The following is a 23,866-nucleotide window of genomic DNA, read 5'->3' as shown; positions in this document are numbered from 1 at the left end:
TTGACGTAGGGGCAGAGACCCTGATTACTACGATGTAACTTACTGGGCTGTGTTTTGCTGTTTTCAATAAAATCAGTGTTTTTTCAGCAGCACATCATCACTGCAGGACTAGGTGTCTCCTGCCTCGCCCAACCCCCTCCCTTATCAATGATTAGCAGCTTTCTGTCAATATACAATGTACGCAGAAAGCTGCAGAAAGCTGCAGAACAGTTCTGCTAGATCTGCAGCAGAGGAAACTGTGATTCTGTCATACTGGCTTCGCACAGTAAACTAAGTGACACGTTGCTGGAATCAGGGTCTCTGCCCCAAACCTCATGCTGTTGTCACATTACATAGCAAAAACCTGCAGACAGATAGTATATTTTAATTTATTGTATATCCCTCGGTTTTTTAATCTTAGGGTTGGACATTTCCTTTAATTTCCCCTCCAATGGATAATCTATGGACTTCAGATAAAGGCTGTTTAGCAATTAGTAAGAGGAATCCCTTCATTGACATTTGGACACCGTCATGGCCAGGAACAGACTGAGAATGAAATTCAATCCTGGCAATTGAAAGCACATAGGCCCATGTGGTTCCTCCCCCATGATGCTTCATTTCAACTGCAATCTGAGGACACTGATACTGGTAACAGCATAGCAGACAATGCAACCCATGACTGGAACAGCCCATTTGGTATTTGCCAGATGCCCAGTCCGGCCATGGTCATGGCTCAATCCAACAGTACAAATGTGACTGACAGCCAAAATCCAAAGGCGTGTGGCTAATAAGAAAATATTGTGAAATGCCTATATATATATATATATATATATATATATATATATATATATATATATATATATATATATAGATATATATATAGATATATATATATATATATATATATATATATATATACAGTACAGACCAAAAGTTTGGACACACCTTCTCATTTAAAGATTGTTCTGTATTTTCATGACTATGAAAATTGTACATTCACACTGAAGGCATCAAAACTATGAATTAACATCAAAACTATGAATTAACACATGTATTATTTATATTAATTATATACTTAACAAAAAAGTGTGAAACAACTGAACATATGTTTTATATTCAAGGTTCTTCAAAGTAGCCACCTTTTGCTTTGATGACTAGGGTTGAGCGAAACGGGTCGTTCATTTTCATAAGTCGCCGACTTTTGGCAAAGTCGGCGTCTCATGAAACCCGATCCGATCCCAGTGTGGGTCTGCCACGTGGAACGCGAACTTGGCGCCAAAGTCGCGTTTCGAATGACGCCTTCCCCGCCATTTTTTTGAGCCAATTAATTGTGGGCAGCGTGATGACATAGGTTCCGGCTCCTGCGGCATCATAGTGCTATGTTACGTTTTAGAGAGAGAGAATGAGAATAAAAAAAATAATTTCATTGACATACATTGGGTTTCGTGTTCCGGGTCCGGAACCCGACTTTACAGTAGAATCGGCCGATTCCATACGATCCGACATCCGAGAAGGTCGGGTTTCACAAAACCCACCTCGATCCTAAAAAAGCTAAGGTCGCTCAACCCTATTGATGACTGCTTTGCACACTCTTGGCATTGGATGAACATCAAGAGGTAGTCACCGGGAATGGTCTTCCAACAATCTTGAAGGAGTTCCCAGAGATGCTTAGTACTTGTTGGCCCTTTTGCCTTCACTCTGCGGTCCAGGTCACCCCAAACCATCTCGATTGGGTTCAGGTTTGGTGACTGTGGAGGCCAGGTCATCTGGCGTAGCACCCCATCACTCTCCTGCTTGGTCAAATAGCCCTTACACAGCCTGGAGGTGTGTTTGTGGTCATTGTCCTGTTGAAAAATAAATGATGGTCCAACTAAACGCAAACCGGATGGAATAGCATGCCGCTGCAAGATGCTGTGGTTGCCATGCTGGTTCAGTATGCCTTCAATTTTGATAAATCCCCAACAGTGTCACCAGCAAAGCACCCCCACACCATCACACCTCCTCCTCCATGCTTCACAGTGGGAACCAGGCATGTAGAGTCCATCCGTTCACCTTTTCTGCGTCGCACAAAGACACGGTGTTTGGAACCAAAGATCTCAAATTTGGACTCATCAGACCAAAGCATAGATTTCCACTGGTCTAATGTCCATTCCTTGTGTTCTTTAGCCCAAACAAGTCTCTTCTGCTTGTTGCCTGTACTTAGCAGTTGTTTCCTAGCAGCTATTTTACCATGAAGGCCTGCTGCACAAAGTCTCCTCTTAACAGTTGTTGTAGAGATGTGTCTGCTGCTAGAACTCTGTGTGGCATTGACCTGGTCTCTAATCTGAGCTGCTGTTAACCTGCGATTTCTGAGGCTGGTGATTTAGATAAACTTATCCTCAGAAGAAGAGGTGACTCTTGGTCTTCCTTTCCTGGGGCGGTCCTCATGTGAGCCAGTTTCTTTGTAGCGCTTGATGGTTTTTGCCACTGCACTTGGGGACACTTTCAAAGTTTTCCAAATTTTTCGGACTGACTGACCTTCATTTCTTAAAGTAATGATGGCCACTCATTTTTCTTTACTTAGCTGCTTTTTTTCTTGCCATAATACAAATTCTAACAGTCTATTCAGTAGGACTATCAGCTGTGTATCCACCAGACTTCTGCACAACACAACTGATGGTCCCAACCCCATTTATAAGGCAAGAAATCCCACTTATTAAACCTGACAGGGCACACCTGTGAAGTGAAAACCATTCCCGGTGACTACCTCTTGAAGCTCATCAAGAAAATGCCAAGAGTGTGCAAAGCAGTCATCAAAGCAAAAGGTGGCTACTTTGAAGAACCTAGAATATAAGACATAATTTCAGTTGTGTCACACTTTTTTGTTAAGTATATAATTCCACATGTGTTAATTCATAGTTGGTTGTGATGCCTTCAGTGTGAATGTACAGTTTTCATAGTCATGAAAATACAGAAAAATCTTCAAATGAGAAGGTGTGTCCAAACTTTTGGTCTGTACTGTGTGTGTGTATATATATATATATATATATATATATATATATATATATATATATATACATATATATGTATACATATATATACATACATACTCACACACACACCACACACACAAGAAAGTAATGGTGAGGTTTATTCTCTGAATTTTAGTCTTTAGTGTAAATTATGAATTTTTATTCCCATGAATTGCCCTTCTTTTTCTTACACCTTTTCCTGTGTTTGTTTTCCAGAGTTGAATGGTCATGAAGTGACAATTTCTGAAGAGGACAAGAAAAGTATTATGTTTTTTTGTTTGTTTTTATCACCATCAGTTAACACGCTGCAGATGAAATTCCTTTTTAATAAGACAATTTTTTTTCTTATGATGCCTTTTTTAGTGCCAAATCTTCATTAAGCCTGTAAATTGATAATTAAAGAATTATGTTAAAGTATATACGAGTTTGAGTGTTATTTTACTTATGCTAAGTAATTCTGGAAAATGTACCAGTCGATGTATTCAAAAATGTATATTTGCATCTTTGGAAACCCTATAGTAATGTCATAAAAGAAAATTAATGTTGTATTTAGACAAGCTTAACCTGCAGTATGCTGTTGACTGATATCTGCGGGGCTTCATTTATAGTTTCTGCTTTCCATGACATTCATGCTTGTGATGCTGCAAGTTTGGAGCTCAGTGGGCTTTCTCTTTAAAGCAAGCAGTCAGTCTCTCTTTTTTTTTTTTTTTCATTTTTCTAACCTGTTTACATGTGTTGAAAGTAAGCAAAGAGGCAGCGCAGGGGATCCAGCTTTGGGCCCCTAGTTATCGGAAATTAGAATAAATGCTTTAATCTGGAATAACCCTTTAGTCAAGTTTTCCATCAATTGCATTTTGACAGGATATGATATAAATGTTAGATCACATGGGAGACTGTTGTTAGGCCCCATTGGGGCTACATCGATGATTGTATTAGTCAAGCTCTCATGGAGATCAGCAAGATCATCAAGTTTACCTTAGTGTTGCTGGCACATATTTCTTAAAAGGAACTTGCCACTTTATACATGCTGTTTTATCTATGAACAGCATGGTTTGGAGAAGAAGCGGAGCAGAATGATATATTGGTTTGTTGGAAAAGAACCAGTTGAACATATATATATGAGAGCACAACAGACATAAGTATGATAGTCAGTGCTATGAGAATAGGAGAACTTAACCAGATGTCTATTTTCAGCCTAGCCAAGAAGAATAGACTGTTACCTATATGTTGACTTTTTAATTTATACGTTATTTTCTTCTATATTGGTCAAGAGTCTGAAATATTGACTCTTCTTTCATGCTTGGTCATTAAACAATGATGTTTGCTGATATGCTGATTACACACTGTCCAGGCCAGCTAGTTTGTTGACTTTTAAAATGAAGGAGGAAAAACGATGCAAATAGATTAGATAATCAAATTATACAACTTGTACTCCTCACCATTCTTCCCCTTATCTGTGAATGCTGGATTTAAGGACACTTGTTAACTAGAAAAAGAGGTTATATGCCTCTGTATGATGAGACAGAGATTCAGCCAAGACATCCAAACATTCAGAGACTTTACATTACAGTAGCCATGGCATCATGTCTCCCACTGAAGAAGTACAGAGCTGCCTCATTGACCATGACTGAACTCTCAAAGATGTGTAGAGAATTCAGGTTGGGACAATCAAGTCACCTGGCCTCCTACATCAATGGACTATATCAGCTTCCTAAGCTTGTCGTTACCTCCTCTCAGTGGGTGCCCAACAAAAGTGGGGTGCCACTGCTGGGGGTAGTCGGCCCTGGAAGCTCTGAATTCACGGATGCATGAACATCAACATGCACGATGTCAGAGCAGGAGATCAGAGCTGTATGTCATACATCTCATAGACTGAGAAATCCGCTCTAAGCCATGATTGGGGGGTGTACTTATTTGTTTTTGAGCTTCCTGGTTATGATTTGGGGACATCATGTATGGGAAACAAATAAATGCTCCCAGTGAAAACTATCTGATACATTTTCTTAAGTTCAAGTGTGCCAAAATGCTTTAATTACTAATATCTCCATAACAGAGAGGCAAAATAAAAAAAAAAAAAAAAAAGAAAAACATTTTATTCTGTTCAGCAGCCACTAGATCATGTGTCCAGTGCACTGGCTTTAAAAGGGTGGTCCAAAACAAATATTGATTTTCATTCTAAATACGGTATCTATTTATTGTAGTAATCTAATGGCTTTTCTAACAGCTTTAATTAAAAAGTGCCTACCATTCCCTCTCTAATCAATCTGTTTTGTTTTTTTACCTGCTTCCATTTTGATGACATTTGTTTGAAAACACTCAGTGCATTCTGAGATACTCAAACAGGATGTCATCAGGGGGTCACTGCCCAGCCTTTATCCGCACCCTGAAACGAAGCGTCATTTCAGGGGTGAGCTAGTCCCTACGCTGAGCATGCATTGGCTGTCAATTCTAACATATGCTCATGACAATCTCCCTGGTCACTGAAATATTCTTTTCAATGCACAGTGTGCTCCTTTGCCGGCTCTGATGAGAACTGCTAAGCCGTTAATAGAGAGCGCACTGTCAATGTTCATTGTGAGGAAAGAATGCTACAAAGTGACATCAGTTTTGGGAGTGGGTCTGCTCAAAGCTTACTGTGTTCTTCCCTTACAGTGCGCACTGACAATGCGCTCCATTGTTGTTCCTTACTTCTAATCAGAGTCGGCAAGGGAGCGCACTGTCACTGTGCACTGAAAAGAATATCGCACACTGACAAGGGAGCATATGTCGGAATTTTCAAACGAAAGGTCATCAAAACAGAAGTAGATATAAAAAATAAATAAAAGCAGATAAATTGATTACAGAGGGGATAATAGGGACTTTTTAATTAAAGCATATTAGAAAAGCTGTTTGATTACTACAATAAATAGACATTTAGGATGAAAATCAATATTAATTTCGGACAACTCCTTTAAACGTCATCTTACTTTATTTCTCAGATTTTCTTTGTTGTTTTATTATGATATGGGGATATGCGAGGAATGTCTTCTCACAGAGGTTAATGACTAGTCAAAGGAGTTCTTTATCCTTTTATAGTGATGTGAATCGAAAAAGTAAACAACTCCTAAATTCTATGACTTTCCTTATCAGGCCACATCTGTCATTTCAAAACCTAAAATTAAATAAATGTACTCTCATGTGACGAATAAAATAAAACCGGATTCACAGTAATTATTTACTCAACAAAAGGCGAACGGGAGGAAACAATGTGTGAATTTACTTATTAAATCAGGAAGTTCTACCACATTTAGATAAAAGCAGAACCGGGGCCAGTTCTATCCACAGTATGCAGGTTAATGACATCTCCTTGCCAGAACGAAAAGATTGATGTTTTTGTGATCCCACACTTGTGATGGTTACGGGGGTCATTCTAAAATTAGAAAGATTGTTTACTAACTGGGGGCTTAAAAATCCCACCATAATATTCTCAAAGAACCCAAAGAGTGCGGTCTAGAATAAAAGACTGTATCAAAGGGGATATACTGTGTATATATTTTAATTTGAGCATTTATGGCATATAAACTGGGTCCCTCACCTAGTGAGAGGAGGAGGTCTGGAGACCATTCTCATCAGTTCCGTATCGGACATTTATGGTATATGTACTCACAGAATATACCAGAAATGCCACCCTTTAGATAGGCACATTTGACTATCTCTGGTGATATTACTTTGCCCTCTATTAGAAGTTTATGAATTTTTTGCTGTTTGCAGTTTTCTTGTTTAGCAATTTGTGGAGAACTACAAGGGCTCTGACTAGGATTATCTGGGGTTTTGAGGGATAGCACTCATCCTTATGTTATGTCCAATTTATTTCCTCTAAGAAAATAAATCTTAATAATGCACGATATGCCTCCAAGAATCTGGTGTCACTCTCCCATGCAAGTCTATGGGGGAAAAAAGAGTGCATTTAGATAACATCTGAGGGCGGTCTGATTTTCATGGACTGTCCTAATGGAGAACGTGGAGAAACTTTTTTTTTTTTTTTCTCTCCACCTCCGAGAAAATCAGATCACCAAATTCTGTGATTAGTAATCGGACTGATTTTCTAAGATGGAAAAAAACCTGTTTTCTCCTGCCTTAATAGTAACACTTAAAGGAGTTGTCTGCTACTTGGATATCGATGGCCTGTACATAAGATAGGTCATCAATATCAGATCGTTGGGGGCCCAGCACTGCCATCCCCCCACCAATGTACATCAAGAACAGCACATCTCCACACTATATATAGGGGCCGTTGTCCAATTCTGCAGCTCCGCTCTATAGGAGTGGACCTGCGATATTCGAGAATGGCCACCACACAGTATATTGAGGTGTCGGACCCCACTCTAATCTGAGGATCGGTCAATAATATCTAAATAATGGACAACCTTGTTAAGGTGAATAGGGATGAGCACCACTGGAGAGGGTAGGGAGGAGCGATACGATTAGTATTATCCGTGGAGGACAAATGCTGTAATTTGTGATGATGCTACTTAAGGTAAACTGTTATTGCGGAAGCGAGCCGTCCTGGCACGATTAAGTGGCATGTAGCTAAAGTGCATTGATTTTTTTTTTTTCTCCACCAAGAAAACTACAATAAGTTTCTCATAAAGCCTTTACTGTGAAGCATCTCCACATAACGACATGTTCCCAACCTCTCCGGAGGGAGCCGCGCCGTTCTGCTAGACGCTACTGTTTTTATAAGAAATAATAATTTTCTTGGCATGGTTTATACGCTGTGCAGTTACTAATGCTCTGTGCAAACTGTTATGGCCGACGACATAAGTCCATGTATGAACTATTTTGAGGTTATCTATAACTATTTGTTGCTTAGATCTTTCTAAATAAATAAGTAAATTACCGTAATAAATCTTTATTAAAAGGCCGAGTAGCGACCTCTATTTCGGTGAGAACCGCTCACAGAGTAGCTGTCATCTGCAAATCCAGACTCCAATTCTGTATAACTTTACAGCTTAGACTAGCTAAACATTGAATCATTTTTTTCTATAGATTTTTTTTTTTTTTTTTTTGCACCTTCCATGTCTGCAGGTTGCTGGGTGTCTTGAGTGCACTCACTAAGTGGAGCACCGATACTAAAGAATGCCAATGACTTTCTGTTGTCTCCGTACTCTTCTCTGTGCGCTCCTACATAGTTTTCAGCTGTCTCTTGAGCAATCAGTGGGGGTCTTAAGGATTTGACACCTACCAATTTGGAAAAAAATGGAAAGTGCCTTCAAAAAATAAAAGTTTAGCTACTCTTTAAAGAGAATGTGACATTGAAAATGCAGTCCAATCTGATTGATATATAGGTCAATAATGATTGACTTTGGTGAGAAAACATTTATTAAAACTAATAATCAAAACCTCCCTTCATTCTGCACTTAATTGTCTTATTAAACTCTTTCTGTAAGCACACTCCTACAGAAATTGTCAATCACAGGATAGCACCGCCCACTGGACACTTACGCCTAGAATGAGCAGTCATTTACATTAATAATAATACAAGTTGTATTGAATCTTTCTCCAAAACTATTGTATGTATCAATCTACTCATCTCCTCCTGTTCTCTTCATTGCTTCCCTCTTCTCATTAGGATTGCATGTTTAATGGAACAGGTTTTCATTTCAAGGATTGTTTGTAGTCCATAACCATAGAGGCACATTGGTCTATGTTGGAGCAGAGAATTTGTGCATAGTATTGCACTTTTTCCCCTGCTTTAGAGGTTGCTCTACCGGACACATCCAAGAATGGTGCTATTTCTGGAAGAAAGTATCCATGTTTTTCCCTTCACCCATGACAGCACCCTTATATTCAGGTGTGCTGTCATGGGTTCCTGGAAAAACCGGCTACTGGTAAGTAACCTTGGTGTTTTCTAATCATATGGAACCGTACTGTATTTATTTGTTCATCTGTGATTTTGACTGGAACAGGAATATATAGTAATTGTTTGACAAACGTAAACTTAAAGGCTTCTAGTCTTTATCAAGAACTTTTGATATGTGATAACTGGTATATGACGGGATCTGGTAGCTAAGACCCCCACCAATTGCTAAACTGAAATGGTTGAAGAACTCACTTGAGCACCTTGATTTGTGATCAGTGCTGCTCTGTATATCTCGGAGAGTTGGGTGTCCTTGTATAGAGCAATAGAAAGATGATTTGTTGATCAATATACCACTAGCTCTGCTGTTACATAGTTTGATAGGTACAGTTTAAGGCTACAATCTCTCTCTCTTTTTTGGAGATCCCCTTCAAGAGCATTAACAAGATACCTGAAAATCATTGCAGTTTGTAATGGCAAGATCAGTAGGCTTGTACTTCTTATAGTATTTCCTACAATGACTGCTGCTTCTTTACATTAGGATCAGTAGTAGGGTTTGTGTGAATTGATCCCGGTCAATTAGCTAGGTGAGTATTCTGTGGCCATCGGTCGGGAGCCCTGATAGCCACCTCCTATTTCCCAGCATGCGCACCTCTTCTTTAGATTAGACCGCCTGACGGGACGTCACATGTGTCACTCCGCAATGATGAGACATGCCGTCCAATGAAAAGAGGAGTCGGGAATGCCATCAGAGGCGGTTCACACTGCTCCTATTCGATAGCCACCGATTATTGACCTGGTAGTTGGACCAGGTCCTGCGAATCGATTCACACCATCTCCATCCTTAGTAGCTTTTTACCCCCCTTTGGCGAAACAATAGTCTCGATGGATAATATTTCATAAGTGTAGGAATCCTATTTGAAAGTTTCTTCAGGTGGAGAGGCCATTTAGAATCGTACATTTATAAGTATGGGTTCTTTCGACTCCCCAGGGTTATCTTTGTTTTTTAACACAGTGAATCCTGGATACTTATGACTTTTCCCTCTATAACTTACTTACGCTACTAGAATTGGCACAAGTGAAAAAGGATAATAATTATATATAGATGTATTTCCAGAAACCCTTGGTCTATGGACTTGGAGCTTAATGTTTTAGTTCTTCTTATTAACCAATTGTTTAATGGGAAGTTAATGGTACGATCCAACAAGCTGCACTTGAATGTTTGGCACGGCAAACTAAAGAGCTGCATTAAGACTCTGATCAAATAAGTGCTGATGGAACAGTAACACAATCCCCTTAATCCTTGCTCATTGCAACTGGAGACCCCCAGTGGGATGAAAGGTCCTCTCATTACAGCCTGACATGCTATATCTTGCCTTGATGGGTGATAGGCCTGCTCTTCTGCCTGCTTTATATTACAGACACTTAACATTGCTTTTTTCATTGTTGTAGACGGAATTTCTGTTAGCAATTAAAGGGGAACGCCGATTCATAATACAGGTCCTTCTCAAAAAATTAGCATATAGTGTTAAATTTCATTATTTACCATAATGTAATGATTACAATTAAACTTTCATATATTATAGATTCATTATCCACCAACTGAAATTTGTCAGGTCTTTTATTGTTTTAATACTGATGATTTTGGCCTACAACTCCTGATAACCCAAAAAACCTGTCTCAATAAATTAGCATATCAAGAAAAGGTTCTCTAAACGACCTATTACCCTAATCTTCTGAATCAACTAATTAACTCTAAACACATGCAAAAGATACCTGAGGCTTTTAAAAACTCCCTGCCTGGTTCATTACTCAAAACCCCCATCATGGGTAAGACTAGCGACCTGACAGATGTCAAGAAGGCCATCATTGACACCCTCAAGCAAGAGGGTAAGACCCAGAAAGAAATATCTCAACAAATAGGCTGTTCCCAGAGTGCTGTATCAAGGCACCTCAATGGTAAGTCTGTTGGAAGGAAACAATGTGGCAGAAAACGCTGTACAACGAGAAGAGGTGACCGGACCCTGAGGAAGATTGTGGAGAAGGACCGATTCCAGACCTTGGGGAACCTGAGGAAGCAGTGGACTGAGTCTGGTGTGGAAACATCCAGAGCCACCGTGCACAGGCGTGTGCAGGAAATGGGCTACAGGTGCCGCATTCCCCAGGTAAAGCCACTTTTGAACCATAAACAGCGGCAGAAGCGCCTGACCTGGGCTACAGAGAAGCAGCACTGGACTGTTGCTAAGTGGTCCCAAGTACTTTTTTCTGATGAAAGCAAATTTTGCATGTCATTCGGAAATCAAGGTGCCAGAGTCTGGAGGAAGACTGGGGAGAAGGAAATGCCAAAATGCCTGAAGTCCAGTGTCAAGTACCCAGTCAGTGATGGTGTGGGGTGCCATGTCAGCTGCTGGTGTTGGTCCACTGTGTTTCATCAAGGGCAGGGTCAATGCAGCTAGCTATCAGGAGATTTTGGAGCACTTCATGCTTCCTGGCACCTGCTCACAGTGCCAAAACCACTGGTAAATGGTTTACGGACCATGGTATTACTGTGCTCAATTGGCCTGCCAACTCTCCTGACCTGAACCCCATAGAGAATCTGTGGGATATTGTGAAGAGAAAGTTGAGAGACGCAAGACCCAACACTCTGGATGAGCTTAAGGCCGCTATTGAAGCATCCTGGGCCTCCATAACATCTCAGCAGTGTCACAGGCTGATTGCCTCCATGCCACGCCGCATTGAAGCAGTCATTTCTGCCAAAGGATTCCCGACCAAGTATTGAGTGCATAAATGAACATTATTATTTGATGGTTTTTTTGTTTGTTATTAAAAAACACTTTTATTTGATTGGACGGTTGAAATATGCTAATTTATTGAGACAGGTTTTTTGGGTTATCAGGAGTTGTAGGCCAAAATCATCAGTATTAAAACAATAAAAGACCTGACAAATTTCAGTTGGTGGATAATGAATCTATAATATATGAAAGTTTAATTGTAATCATTACATTATGGTAAATAATGAAATTTAACACTATATGCTAATTTTTTGAGAAGGACCTGTATATGTCTTATCAAAGACTTAGAACTGCTGCCTTTTGGTTTATTTTGGCTTTATGTGTAGAACTTACAACACCATTTACCCACAAATGTATCGACCAGTTGACTCCGCCAGGGCAAGATCTGCTACTTGTTAGTGGGTCTCTGCACTATCTACTATACACGGATCCTGATCAAGGGCTACTTATAGGATGATTGTTTCGTCGTGCATCCAAAAAGTTAATCATCCAAATTTTATTCAAATTTAACATTTCAAAACTATCCTTGAAGTCTTAACTCACCTGGAGCCCTGACCCAGGGATTCTTAGTCATAACATAACCCTTCTTATGATTAAAACCTGAAAGGGGTTTTAAAAGAGGCAACTCTCTGAGGATAATCTTTTTTTTTTTTTTCAAAATAAATGAATAAAAAATGTTTTACATTTTTGGGACGAGTGCTGGATCAATAAAAAGCAGGCCTAATGGCTGACAAGCGGCAGTGTTCCGTGCAGCTCATAAGCAGGGTTGTCCTGTGAAAACAAGTCCGTGCCAACCAAAAGGATAGGTGATAACTTTTTGATCAGTTAGGGTCCAGAATGAGGAACTGTTATCCCTGTTAGAATGTAGCGTCCGTACACATACTCCATTCATTATCTATGGGGCTACCTCACTCGCCTCTTTTCGGGAGCCCCATAGACAATGAATGAATTGAGAGTGTGCCCCTTCAGGGATAAAAATTCCCAATTGTTCTGATTGTTGCGTGTTCCATCTCTTAGACCCCTAGACTTGTTTTAACCTGACAACCCACTGTGTCAGGCGCATCTCTGGTGCACCAGAGTTTGGGCGCAATGCGCCTCACAGGCACAGGGAAGAAAATCGCCTACAATATCTAGTTATCTCAATTTCAGGGCTCTAAAAGTAATCGGTGACCTTCATAGGGATGTACTAAAAGAGATTATATGAAATCAGATGCAAAAAACTAATTTAATAATCATTAAAGTAATGAAACAAAAAGTACCCAAATTTTGCAACCACTGCCAAATAGTCTCCAGTTTTCAGGACATAACTATTACTAAACATTAACAGTAGGTAAAAAACTTAATTGTAAGGCACTTAGATGCTACTAGGGTCAAGTTCACTCAGAATCAGACATTTAAAAACTCAGCAGAAGAAAGACATTGGCAGAGAGAAAAGCAAGGTTGGCAGATCATATCAGAGATTATTATTACGTGTTCAGGTGCAATGTGCCTGAGAGGCCATTTCTAAGAAAGCAATAAACAATTGTGATGAAAATAAACAGAAAGTACCAACTATCAAAAGTGAGAACCTTCAAGCGCGTTGTTCTGTCCTCACAGGCCCACGTAGCTATACAGGCAGCTAAACCGCTATACCGGAGTCCAATAAGGAGACTGTGGTTGAGTCTGTGCTTTATTAAACGTAGTGGTATATTGATGCGGTGAAACTGTAAGCAATGATATACATAGAATCCGTGCATGGTATAGAAGAAATACATACTACACATGATGTACATTATGCATAACATTTAGAAAGCTAGTAACTGAACTAGGAGTACAACTGGCTAGGCTAGGCTAATATAGAGCAGGAATCCTCTAGAGAAAACATAAAGACATACCGGCAATGCAATCGCAAGGCTTTCGTGGGTAAGCCTCTCTGCTCCTTCTTGAAGAAGAGTGGAGTCAAGAATTCTCCGTACTAGACCAATCATTCGTTCCCAAGATCCTCCCATATGTGAAGAGTGTGGTGGGTTGAATGACCATGTGCAACTTTGGTCACTGAGGAACCTCTTGAGAGTCTTATAGTCTAGATTTGAAGGTATTCCTAATTCCTTTGCTGCACCGACGAAGTTAGTACCTCTGTCTGAACATATGTGCTTGATAGGACCACGGATGGCAATAAACCGTCTTAAGGCATTGATGAAGCTTGACGTGTCAAGGGACTTGATGACCTCTATGTGGATGGCTCTGATTGACATGCAAGTGAACATGACTGCCCAACGTTTACTATTGGCTTGGCCGCCTCTAGTACGATGTGTAGCAACTGACCAAGGCCCAAACACATCGAGACCAACGCTGGTAAAAGGAGGGTCTGGGCTGAGTCTATCTGCTGGTAGGTCAGCCATTTTTTGGGTTTGAGTCGAACCATGGAGCTTACGACAGGTAATACATTTGTAGATGACACTACTGATGAGTTTCTTTGCACCGACAATCCACACGCCAGCAGTTCTGATGGCTCCTTCTGTAAATAGTCTTCCTTGGTGCTTGACCAGATTGTGGTAGTGTTGTACAATTAGGTAGGCAACATGACACTTTCCGGGAAGTATAAGAGGGAATTTCTCAACAAACTCCATTTCAGCTTCTTTGAGTCTGCCTCCTACTCTCAGCAGGCCGTTGTTGTCGATGAATGGGTTGAGTTTTCTCAATACGCTGCTCACTGGTATTGGAGCTTTGTTAATAAGACATTGGATTTCTGCAAAGTAGGTTTCTCTTTGAACAGTGAGGATGATGTGATTTCTAGAGAATTCTAAGTCGGAAGTAACATAGGTATTTTTACAAAGATGCCAACCTTTACATTTCTCTGTGTCTCAAGTTCTGGTGGCCCTGAATGAGTGAGCTATATGAGTCAGGCAGGTAATGGCTCGAGTAAGTGATTTCCAAAATGAGAATCTGACGAACCTGCAAGATCCAAGCTGGATAACAGAGGTCATTGTATGAAGTCTAGACACCTGAGGGTGGATTTCAGCATGAGTCCTCTCCTACTAGTTCAAAGGTGTCTGGAGAACATTCCTCAATGTACAATAGTTTTGGTCCTGAGAGCCATGTTGTGCTTCCTAGTCGACTTGCGTCAACTGCTCTAGTTGCATGATCTGCGGGATTCTGGTCCGTGGGTATGTAATGCCACTGCTTTGGATGAACTGATCTCCTGATACGTAGCACTCTGTTATTGACATAAACGTAGAATCGCCTGGTTTCGTTGTGGATATATCCCAGGACTACTTTGCTGTCTGAGTAGAACTTGGCCTGTGTCAAGTCGATATCCATTTCGGATGTGATGAACTCCGCTAACTCAACAGCTAGGACTGCGGCACAAAGCTCTAACCTGGGTATAGTGTTCTCTGGTTGTGGTGCGAGTTTGGCCTTTCCCATAATGAAACCAATGTGGCACTGACATTTGGAGTCTACAGTTTTGAGGTAGGCAACAGCGGCAATTGCTTTGACAGAAGCATCTGCAAATACGTATAGTCTTTGGCTTTGTATTTCAGTAGATGGCACAGGGGCGTATGGTCTTGGCACATTCAGGTTGGAGAGTGCCGCTAACGAGTTCTTCCACCCTTCCCACTGGATCCTCTTATCAGGTGGCAGAGGTGCATCCCAGTCAGATGTTTCCCTAGTTAAGTCTCTTAGTAGGGCCTTGCCTTGTATAGTAACAAGAGCTGCAAAACCCAAGGGATCGTACAGACTGTTGATGGTAGACAGGACGCCTCTGCGTGTGAAAGGCCTTTCTTCCTGGCTGACCTGAAAGGTGAAAGTGTCTGACTGTAGATTCCGGAGACGCTCGAGGCTGCGTTGCATTGGTGCAGGGTCTGACCCCAGGTCTCTGAGACCATTACATAAGTCCTGAGAAGGGAATGCTTCCATGAGTTCTTGGCTGTTTGAGGCTATTTTATGAAGCCTGAGGTTCGAGCAGGCAAGCATGTCCTCTGCTCTCCTGAGAAGACTGATGGCAGTGTCATTTGAAGGCATGGCTTTCAGACAGTCGTCGACATAAAAGTCTCTTTCTATGAATTGTCTGACATCTGCTCCGTATTCTGCTTCTCCTTCTTGAGCCGACCTTTTGAGTCCGTAAATGGCGACTGCAGGTGAAAGACTGTTGCCAAAGATGTGCACTCTCATGCGATACTTTGTGACTTCTTTAGTAGGATCATTGTCTCTGTACCAGAAAAATCTTAGGAAGTTCCTGTCTCTCTCTCTCACAAGGAAACAATGGAACATTTGCTGGATGTCAGCGATGAAGGCAATGGAATCCTTACGGAAGCGCATAAGTACTCCCAGCAGTTTGTTATTGAGGTCTGGTCCTGTCAGTAGAACGTCATTCAGGGAGACATCATTAAACTTAGCACTGGAATCAAACACGACTCTGATCTGGCCTGGTTTCTTAGGGTGGTATACTCCGAACATGGGTAGGAACCAGCATTCTTCAGAGTCTTTGAGAGTGGGAGCTAGTTCTGCGTGACAGTTTTCAAAAATCTTTGACATGAAGGAGAAAAAGTGATCTTTCATCTCTGGTTTCTTTTGTAGATTATGTTTGAGAGAGGAGAAATGTTTTAATGCCTGATTTCTGTTGTTCGGTAGACGTGGTCTGTGGGTTTTGAAGGGAAGAGGTGCGACCCAGCTGTTGGTCTCATCTTTAGCAAGTCCTTTGTCCATTATCTCTAAGAACAACTTGTCCTCTACCGACATTGCCACTTGGTTGTCCTGCTTAGTTCTCTGGAAGACTGTGCACCCTAACTGATCCTCATAGCTTCCCGACACTATACTGCTGTCGTGAGTAAAGTCTATTAAATGGTTGGGCAGTTGGATGCTGTGTGGCAGTTCCCTGACATGGAACTCATTGTTACAAGGTTGAAACAGAGATGGTCGTCCTTTCTCCAATATATTTGTCAGCATGCTTGTCACAGAAGATGAGGCGTGCATACGTCCCAAGCACACGTTGCCAATTATGACCCATTCTAGGTCTAGCCTTTGGGCATAGGGAGCATTGTGGAGTCCATTGATATGATGTCTCACTTTATGAACCTGCAGGATATCTCTCCCCAACAGCAGAATTATCTGGGCCTGATGGTCGAGTTCCGGTATAAGGTGTGCTATTCGTTTCAAGTGAGCGTGATGGATTGCTACATCTGGCGTAGGGTTTTCAGATCTGTTGTCTGGGATCTGCTTACATTCAATGATCGTAGGTAGTGGTAGGCAGAATTGACCGTCTAAGGACTCGGATTGGTAGTCAGTAGCTTTCCTGCCTGCTGTTGTCACAGTACCTGCACACGTCTTTAAGGAGTAGGGAGTGCTTGGCCCTTTGATGTTGAATAGGTCAAAGAATGTTGATCTAGCCAAGGATCGATTACTTTGATCATCCAAGATAGCATACAGTCTAAAGGCCCCGTCTCACATAGCGAGATCGCTAGCGAGATCGCTGCTGAGTCACAAGTTTTGTGACGCAACAGCGACCTCCATAGCGATCTCGCTATGTGTGACACGTACCAGCGATCAGGCCCCTGCTGCGAGATCGCTGGTCGTGTCGGAATGGCCTGGACCTTTTTTTGGTCGTTGAGGCCCCGCTGACATCGCTGAATCGGTGTGTGTGACACCGATCCAGCGATGTCTTCACTGGTAACCAGGGTAAACATCGGGTTACTAAGCGCAGGGCCGCGCTTAGTAACCCGATGTTTACCCTGGTTACCAGCGTAAATGTAAAAAAAAACAAACAGTACATACTCGCCTTTCGGTGTCCCTTGCCGTCTGCTTCCTGCTCTCACTGACTGCCGCCGTACAGTGAGAAGTGAGAGCACAGCGGTGACGTCACCGCTGCGCTCTGCTCTCACTGTACGGCCGGATCTCAGTCAGAGCAGGAAGCAGACGGCAAGGGACACCGAAAGGCGAGTATGTACTGTTTGGTTTTTTTTACATTTACGCTGGTAACCAGGGTAAACATCGGGTTACTAAGCGCGGCCCTGCGCTTAGTAACCCGATGTTTACCCTGGTTACCCTGGTGCTGCAGGGGGACTTCGGCATCGTTGAAGACAGTTTCAACGATGCCGAAGTCGTTCCCCTGATCGTTGGTCGCTGGAGAGAGCGGTCTGTGTGACAGCTCCCCAGCGACCACACAGCGACTTACCAACGATCACGGCCAGGTCGTATCGCTGCTCGTGATCGTTGGTAAATCGCTATGTGAGACGGGGCCTTTACGGCTTGGTCTCTATGGCCTTTTGGGTACACTCTGACAAGGCATATTTTTGAACAGGACCTACTGTCTATTGTCCCTTTGCAGACCTCGGTACATTGTGAAGTGATCTCTGGCGTAGCTGTATCAGTGTTCCTTTTCTCCCCGCCATGCTCACTGTCAGCCGGCGTGTTTTGTGTACTCCATGGAGCTGGGCCAGGGTGTAGAGCAGTGTTATGGTCTGTGGTGCCACATTCTGTGCATTTTACACTGACCTTGCAATCCTTGGCGAGATGAGTTGTGGACGAGCAGCACTTGTAGGATACTGTTTTCTTTCAGGAAGCTTCTGCGGTCTGGTATAGATTTTCCTCTGAAGGCTCTGCATTTCAGGAGAGGATAAGGCTTCTGATGAAGTGGGCACTGCTTGTCAGGGTCCTGCACCTTTGTCTCTGATTGGGAGCAGCCAGCAGACCTGTAATTAGAACCTGAAGAAGAAACATAAGTCTTGTGTACTGCCACAGATGTTCTGCGTAGATTTGCAGGTGGTGACGGTGTGGCATATGGTATTGCAAAGTCAAAGCTGGGATCGTTTCTAATTCTCGCTTGTTGGTGTATAAAGTCTACAAAAACGGAGAAGGGAGGGAATGGAACACTGTGTTTGTATTTGTACGTGGAACCATGTGTGAGCCACCTCTCCTGTAGATTGTAGGGCAACTTTTGGACTATAGGGTTAACACCTCTGGCTGTGTCGAGGAATGCAAGTCCCTGTAGGTCTTCTTCATATTTGGCAACTTGGACTTCCATTAGCAGGTCGCTTAGTTCTCTAAGTTTCTGGAGACCTTTGTTAGATATTTTAGGAAAGTCATCGATTCTTTTGAACAAGGCTCTTTCTATTACTTCTGCTGAGCCGTAACACTCATCCAGCCTTTTCCAGATCTCTTTGAGGCCAGTCTCAGGGCGGTTTATATTAATGTCTCTGATCCTTACTGCGTGTTTGACTGACTCTTCTCCCAGGTATTTGACTAACGGGTCTATATCTTCCCTGTGTTGTAGCCCCCCCAAGTCTCTAGTGACATTTTGAAAGGAAGCTTTCCAAGCTCTGTAACCTTCAGCTCGGTCAGTGAATTTCATGAGTCTGTTGGGCTCTTTTCAATGTGGTCATTGCCTTGCATGTTCTAACATGGTGCGGGCCTCATCCTTTAGGTCTTCTGACGGATCTAGGGAGTATGACATCAGACAATACATTACATGCAGTACCTCCAATGTTATATATTATGCCACGTGCAGATGTTCCCTGATATATGTTGGACTCACATCTAGAGAACTTCGTGTGCGTGTCCGTGAACATGTCGGGGACATCCGCGCGGCGTCCACGGTGGTCGATGCCTCTGACCTGAAGACACTCCCCCGACACTTTAAACAGTTTCACAATTGTGACGTGGGGACTCTTCGGGTCAGGGGCATCAAAAATATCCATCTGGGAGTAAGGGGTGGTAATTATAAAAAAAAACGTTGGCGCAACGTGAGGCTGCTTGGATCGTGCGCCTCGACACTATGACCCCTAAGGGGCTTAATGAATCCCTTAGTTTCTCCTCCTTCTTATGAGTCTATTTATGACTAGGTATCCTTATCCGTTACCTTTAATTCCCCCTGTTTACATGTTTATTATAATCTGTGAACTTTATGATTTCTGTTCTAGTATTCCTCGTTCTCATCCAATGATTACCCCTAGTGTGTGAGTCCCTTTCGGATTCTTACTTTGTGTTTTTAACTTTTTTACTTATCACTGTTTTCCTTTTTTATGTTTTTAGTTTTAATATCACTTCTCTCCAAGTGGCCCTGACTCTTAGGACCTCAGATAGTAACGGACCTTTTTCTCTGCCGGAGGCCTTTACATCACTTCTTTCAACCAATTCTCTATTCAACTTGCTATATATGGACTTCGGTTTCTGCAGCAATAACTTTGATATGTTTATTCTGTGCGGATGATATGACTTATTGTACCAAAATTGTCCAGTAAATGGTTAAGGAATGTTATTTGTTCTCCAGGTTACATGCACTGTGTTGTTTAAAGTCTTTGGACTTGGTGTGGCCTCAATTTATCTATGGTAATCTATTATGCCATTTGTTGTTACATTGTTATGGCCCCACAGATCCATATAGGATATGTAATTTACCTGGTATTCATTCATTCCCTCCGCAGTGATGGTGCGCATGCGCCGTGTGTGGGTTTCTTGCTCCCCGCTGGAGCGGCGTCTTTTCTGCCTCACGCATGCGCCGTGGGCCTTTAGCCCTAGGCGGCTGTGTGATGCATGACGCCTTCTCTGACAAGAGGCTCGGCACCCCATACGCGCATGCGCCGTGTACTCATCTGCTATTGGTTGTGATGCACCATGTGACACATCACATGCTCCATTGCCATCCTATTTGAAGGTCCTTGATATGTTCAGTTGCCACTTCCCCTTGAGAAAGCTAACATACCAGAAGGCGAAACGCGCGTCGGGGGTTTTTCCCTGGGAGGATCCGACCCGGTGTACTCTGCCTCGCTGCAGCATATTGGTAAGCGCCGCTCTTAACTGACACTTTAGGCTGTGGGATACTATATTACCCACGGGTTGACTGTTATAAATTACTTTGGGCTGCCCTTCCCTTTCTATGTGATGCATGATGCATGTAGCGGCATTTTACACCGGGGGATACTCACCATTCTTTTACCATCCTTTTGCACCTTAATACGTATTGACTTGTTATGCACTTTATGTTTGTAACTTTAATAAAATTGACTATTTTTCATTACCTTATGCTCCGTTGGTACTCCTTTTCTACGGTTTATATTGATGTCTCTGATCCTTACTGCGTGTTTGACTGACTCTTCTCCCAGGTATTTGACTAACAGGTCTATCTCTTCCCTGTGTTGTAGCCCCAAGTCTCTAGTGACATTTTGAAAGGAAGCTTTCCAAGCTATGTAACCTTCAGCTCGGTCAGTGAAGAACTTGGCAAATACTGTCGTGAACCGGTTGTCAGCAGAGTATACTGGTGATGGGTCGCCCTGATAGTGATGTGAGGTGCGTTCGTACCTGTTAGTGTCCTCAGGGTGGAGCCAGCCGGTGTCGTATTGCTTCGGTCTGACGTACGGTGTGTCAGCAGGGTGATCCATGTTGGTTACCTGGTGAGGGGCAAGGTAGTCATTAGCAGAGTTGTTTCGCCTCACGTTTTCGAGTTTGTTTCTGTCCTGGAGCTGAGCATCATGATGACTCTCCCTCGCTTCGCTGGAGACGTCGTATTCTTGTTTTGGCACTGGTTCAGGGTTATAGTTTGGATCGGGAAGTTCATTAACATACTGAGATGTACGTTGTGGTGAGTCTTGTAGTGGAAACTCCAGACTCGACATACTGCTTTGGCTATGCAGCTTGGGATTTTGTGAGGCTTCTAGTGATTCTGCTTCGGCGAGGGCTGCGGCAGCTTCCCTTTTTGCTGCTAGGCTTTCTAAGGCGACATCCACACGTGCCTTCTCTAACTGCATCCTTCTCTCTTGGTCGGCTCTCTCTAAGCATGACCTTCTCTCTTGCTCGTCTCTCTCTAATCGTGACCTTCTCTCTTGGTCGGCTCTCTAAGCGCGACCTTCTCTCTTCGTCATCTAGGCGTGCTTTTTCTAATTTAACAAGGGAGATATGGGTCAAGCAGACCCAGAAAAATGACCAGAAAACCCAAATAAAGATGTATAAAAATATAAACTTTATTATTGCACAAAATATACATATAAAACATATCACATATAGGAAACAGGTGAGGCTCAGTACCGCAGGGTGTGTGAAGACACCACTAAAGGAGCATGTTAAGGACGCACGGAGCCGGGATCAAAGTTTAACCCATAATTGTAAATGGTGGACTACAAAGCCCATACTGCTATGCTGGGAAGAACTAGCACCAACATACACATAACCAGACAAAAGGCCCGAGTAAACCAGTATAATGAGTCCGTGCACATTACCTCAAATGAGACAAGCAGGTAAACTGGATCCAGGGTCCGTGCGCCCTCCCCAACGCACGTTTCGGTGATAAACCTTCCTCAGGGGGAATATATTTAGTGGTGTCTTCACACACCCTGCGGTACTGAGCCTCACCTGTTTCCTATATGTGATATATTTTATATGTATATTTTTGTGCAATAATAAAGTTTATATTTTTATACATCTTTATTTGGGTTTTCTGGTCGTTTTTCTGGGTGGGTTTTCTGGTCGTTTTTCTGGGTCTGCTTGACCCATATCTCCCTTGTTCTATATGTGATAGCGACTTACCCTTATTTATGTATTAGTCCTCTTGGCATAGCATTTGATTTGGATCACTGGATTGATAATTATCATCTATTGCTATGCATATTTTTGTTTTGTGTTTGGTTACTTACTTTTTCTAATTTAAGTTGCATCTCTTGGTCAGCAAAGCTCTCTCGTATTTTGGCGGCTTCAGCATTTGCGCGGGCAATGGTGACCGCGCTGCTGATGGATGTTGTCTTTGAGGAGACGGAAGTAACAGATCTTGTCCTATGCGATTTGTGAGACATGGTGTCTTGGGAAAGCGCTTGGCTGTGCCGAGATTGCTGTAGCTGTATTTAGTTTCTGAGTAGCCGGTGACTTGAATCCCACTAGTTGGATGGCTGCCGTTTTACTGTTCTGTCCTCACTAAGTGAGACAGGCCCACGTAGCTATACAGGCAGCTAAACCGCTATACCGGAGTCCAATAAGGAGACTGTGGTTGAGTCTGTGCTTTATTAAACGTAGTGGTATATTGATGCGGTGAAACTTTAAGCAATAATATACAGTGCATGGTATAGAAGAAATACATACTACACATGATGTACATTATGCATAACATTTAGAAAGCTAGTAACTGAACTAGGAGTAGAACTGGCTAGGCTAGGCTAATATAGAGCAGGAATTATCTAGAGAAAACATAAAGACATACCGGCAATGCAATCTCAAGGGGGATGAAGTACAAGCGTCTTTCCTTGAAAGCAGACTGAAGGAAGTGAAGAGAAAATGGAGGGAGATGGAGGCTGAGCTACCATAATGCATTGCAAAGGGGGAGGAGAATCAGACATGGAAAATAGAAAAAACAGAAAATAGAACTGCCAACATAACTCTGACTGCTAGAGGGAGCCAAAACACTACAAATAAAGGTATGAATATATCAGGTCCTGTATACTGGCTGAGAAACTGCAAATTATGCAAACAGATAATCGGAGGTAACAAATTAGATGGCGGAGACAGAACACACGTAGAGCCTGAGTGACCATGGAGGTCACACCTGCTCTCTGCCAGGATGGCTTTAAAACTGAGTGAGGGGTTTTCAAGCAGCACCTAAAGATAGGAAGTTACTGGGGGACGAGATCCCCTGCCACCTTATAGATGAGGGGGAAACAAAAACGTGAGAGCTGTGGCACCTGACGTAGGGTTAATGTGGACTGTGGCATTTGTACATATTGGACTGGCCAACTGATTTAAAAAATCCCCTTTAAAATGTACAGTATCTTCCTATTTTTTTACATAAATCACAAAGTTAATGTTTCATTAGAATAAAACTAGGCAAAGTTGTGCAACACCTAATGTCTTAAAGCGAACCGGTCACCAGATTTGGCCAGTACGAGCTATGGCCACCGCCTTTCAGTGCTTATCTACAGCATTCTATAATGCTGTAGATAAACCCCAGATCCGACCTGCAAGACAAGAAAAATAACTTTTATTATACTCACTAGTGGTGAGCGAGTGTACTCGTTGCTCGGGTTTTCCAGAGCACGCTCGGGTGATCTCCGAGTATTTGTTATTGCTCGGAGATATAGTTTTCATCGCCTCAGTTGCATGATTTACGGCTTCCAGATACGCTGAATACATGTGGTAATTCCCTAACAAACAGGCATTCCTCACATGTATTCAGCGTATCTGGAAGCCATAAATCATGCAACTGAGGCGATGAAAACTATATCTCCGAGCAATAACAAATACTCGGAGATCACCCGAGCGTGCTCTGGAAAACCCGAGCAACAAGTACACTC

The 23,866-nt window shown here is 42.4% G+C and overlaps 1 protein-coding gene across 2 annotated transcripts in view; it reads left to right on the top strand.

Annotated features, from left to right (window-relative positions):
- RNF130 (ring finger protein 130) overlaps window positions 1-23,866 on the top strand; it is a 253,531-nt gene that overhangs the window by 200,432 nt on the left and 29,233 nt on the right. The window contains exon 9 of one of the 2 annotated variants that reach the window (XM_077266307.1): window positions 3,207-3,407. The exons of the other annotated variant lie outside the window; for it this stretch is intronic. Coding sequence (XP_077122422.1) covers window positions 3,207-3,222 — 16 coding nt within the window. The 3' untranslated portion in view covers window positions 3,223-3,407. Of the gene's footprint in view, window positions 1-3,206; window positions 3,408-23,866 lie in introns of those variants that run through there. 2 annotated transcript variants of the gene reach the window in all.

The sequence above is a fragment of the Ranitomeya variabilis genome, chromosome 5 (assembly GCF_051348905.1).
Source record: "Ranitomeya variabilis isolate aRanVar5 chromosome 5, aRanVar5.hap1, whole genome shotgun sequence".
Taxonomy (NCBI): Eukaryota; Metazoa; Chordata; class Amphibia; order Anura; family Dendrobatidae; genus Ranitomeya; species Ranitomeya variabilis.
The sequence above is the reverse complement of the archived record's forward strand: the minus strand, read 5'-3'. Positions and strand labels throughout refer to the sequence as shown.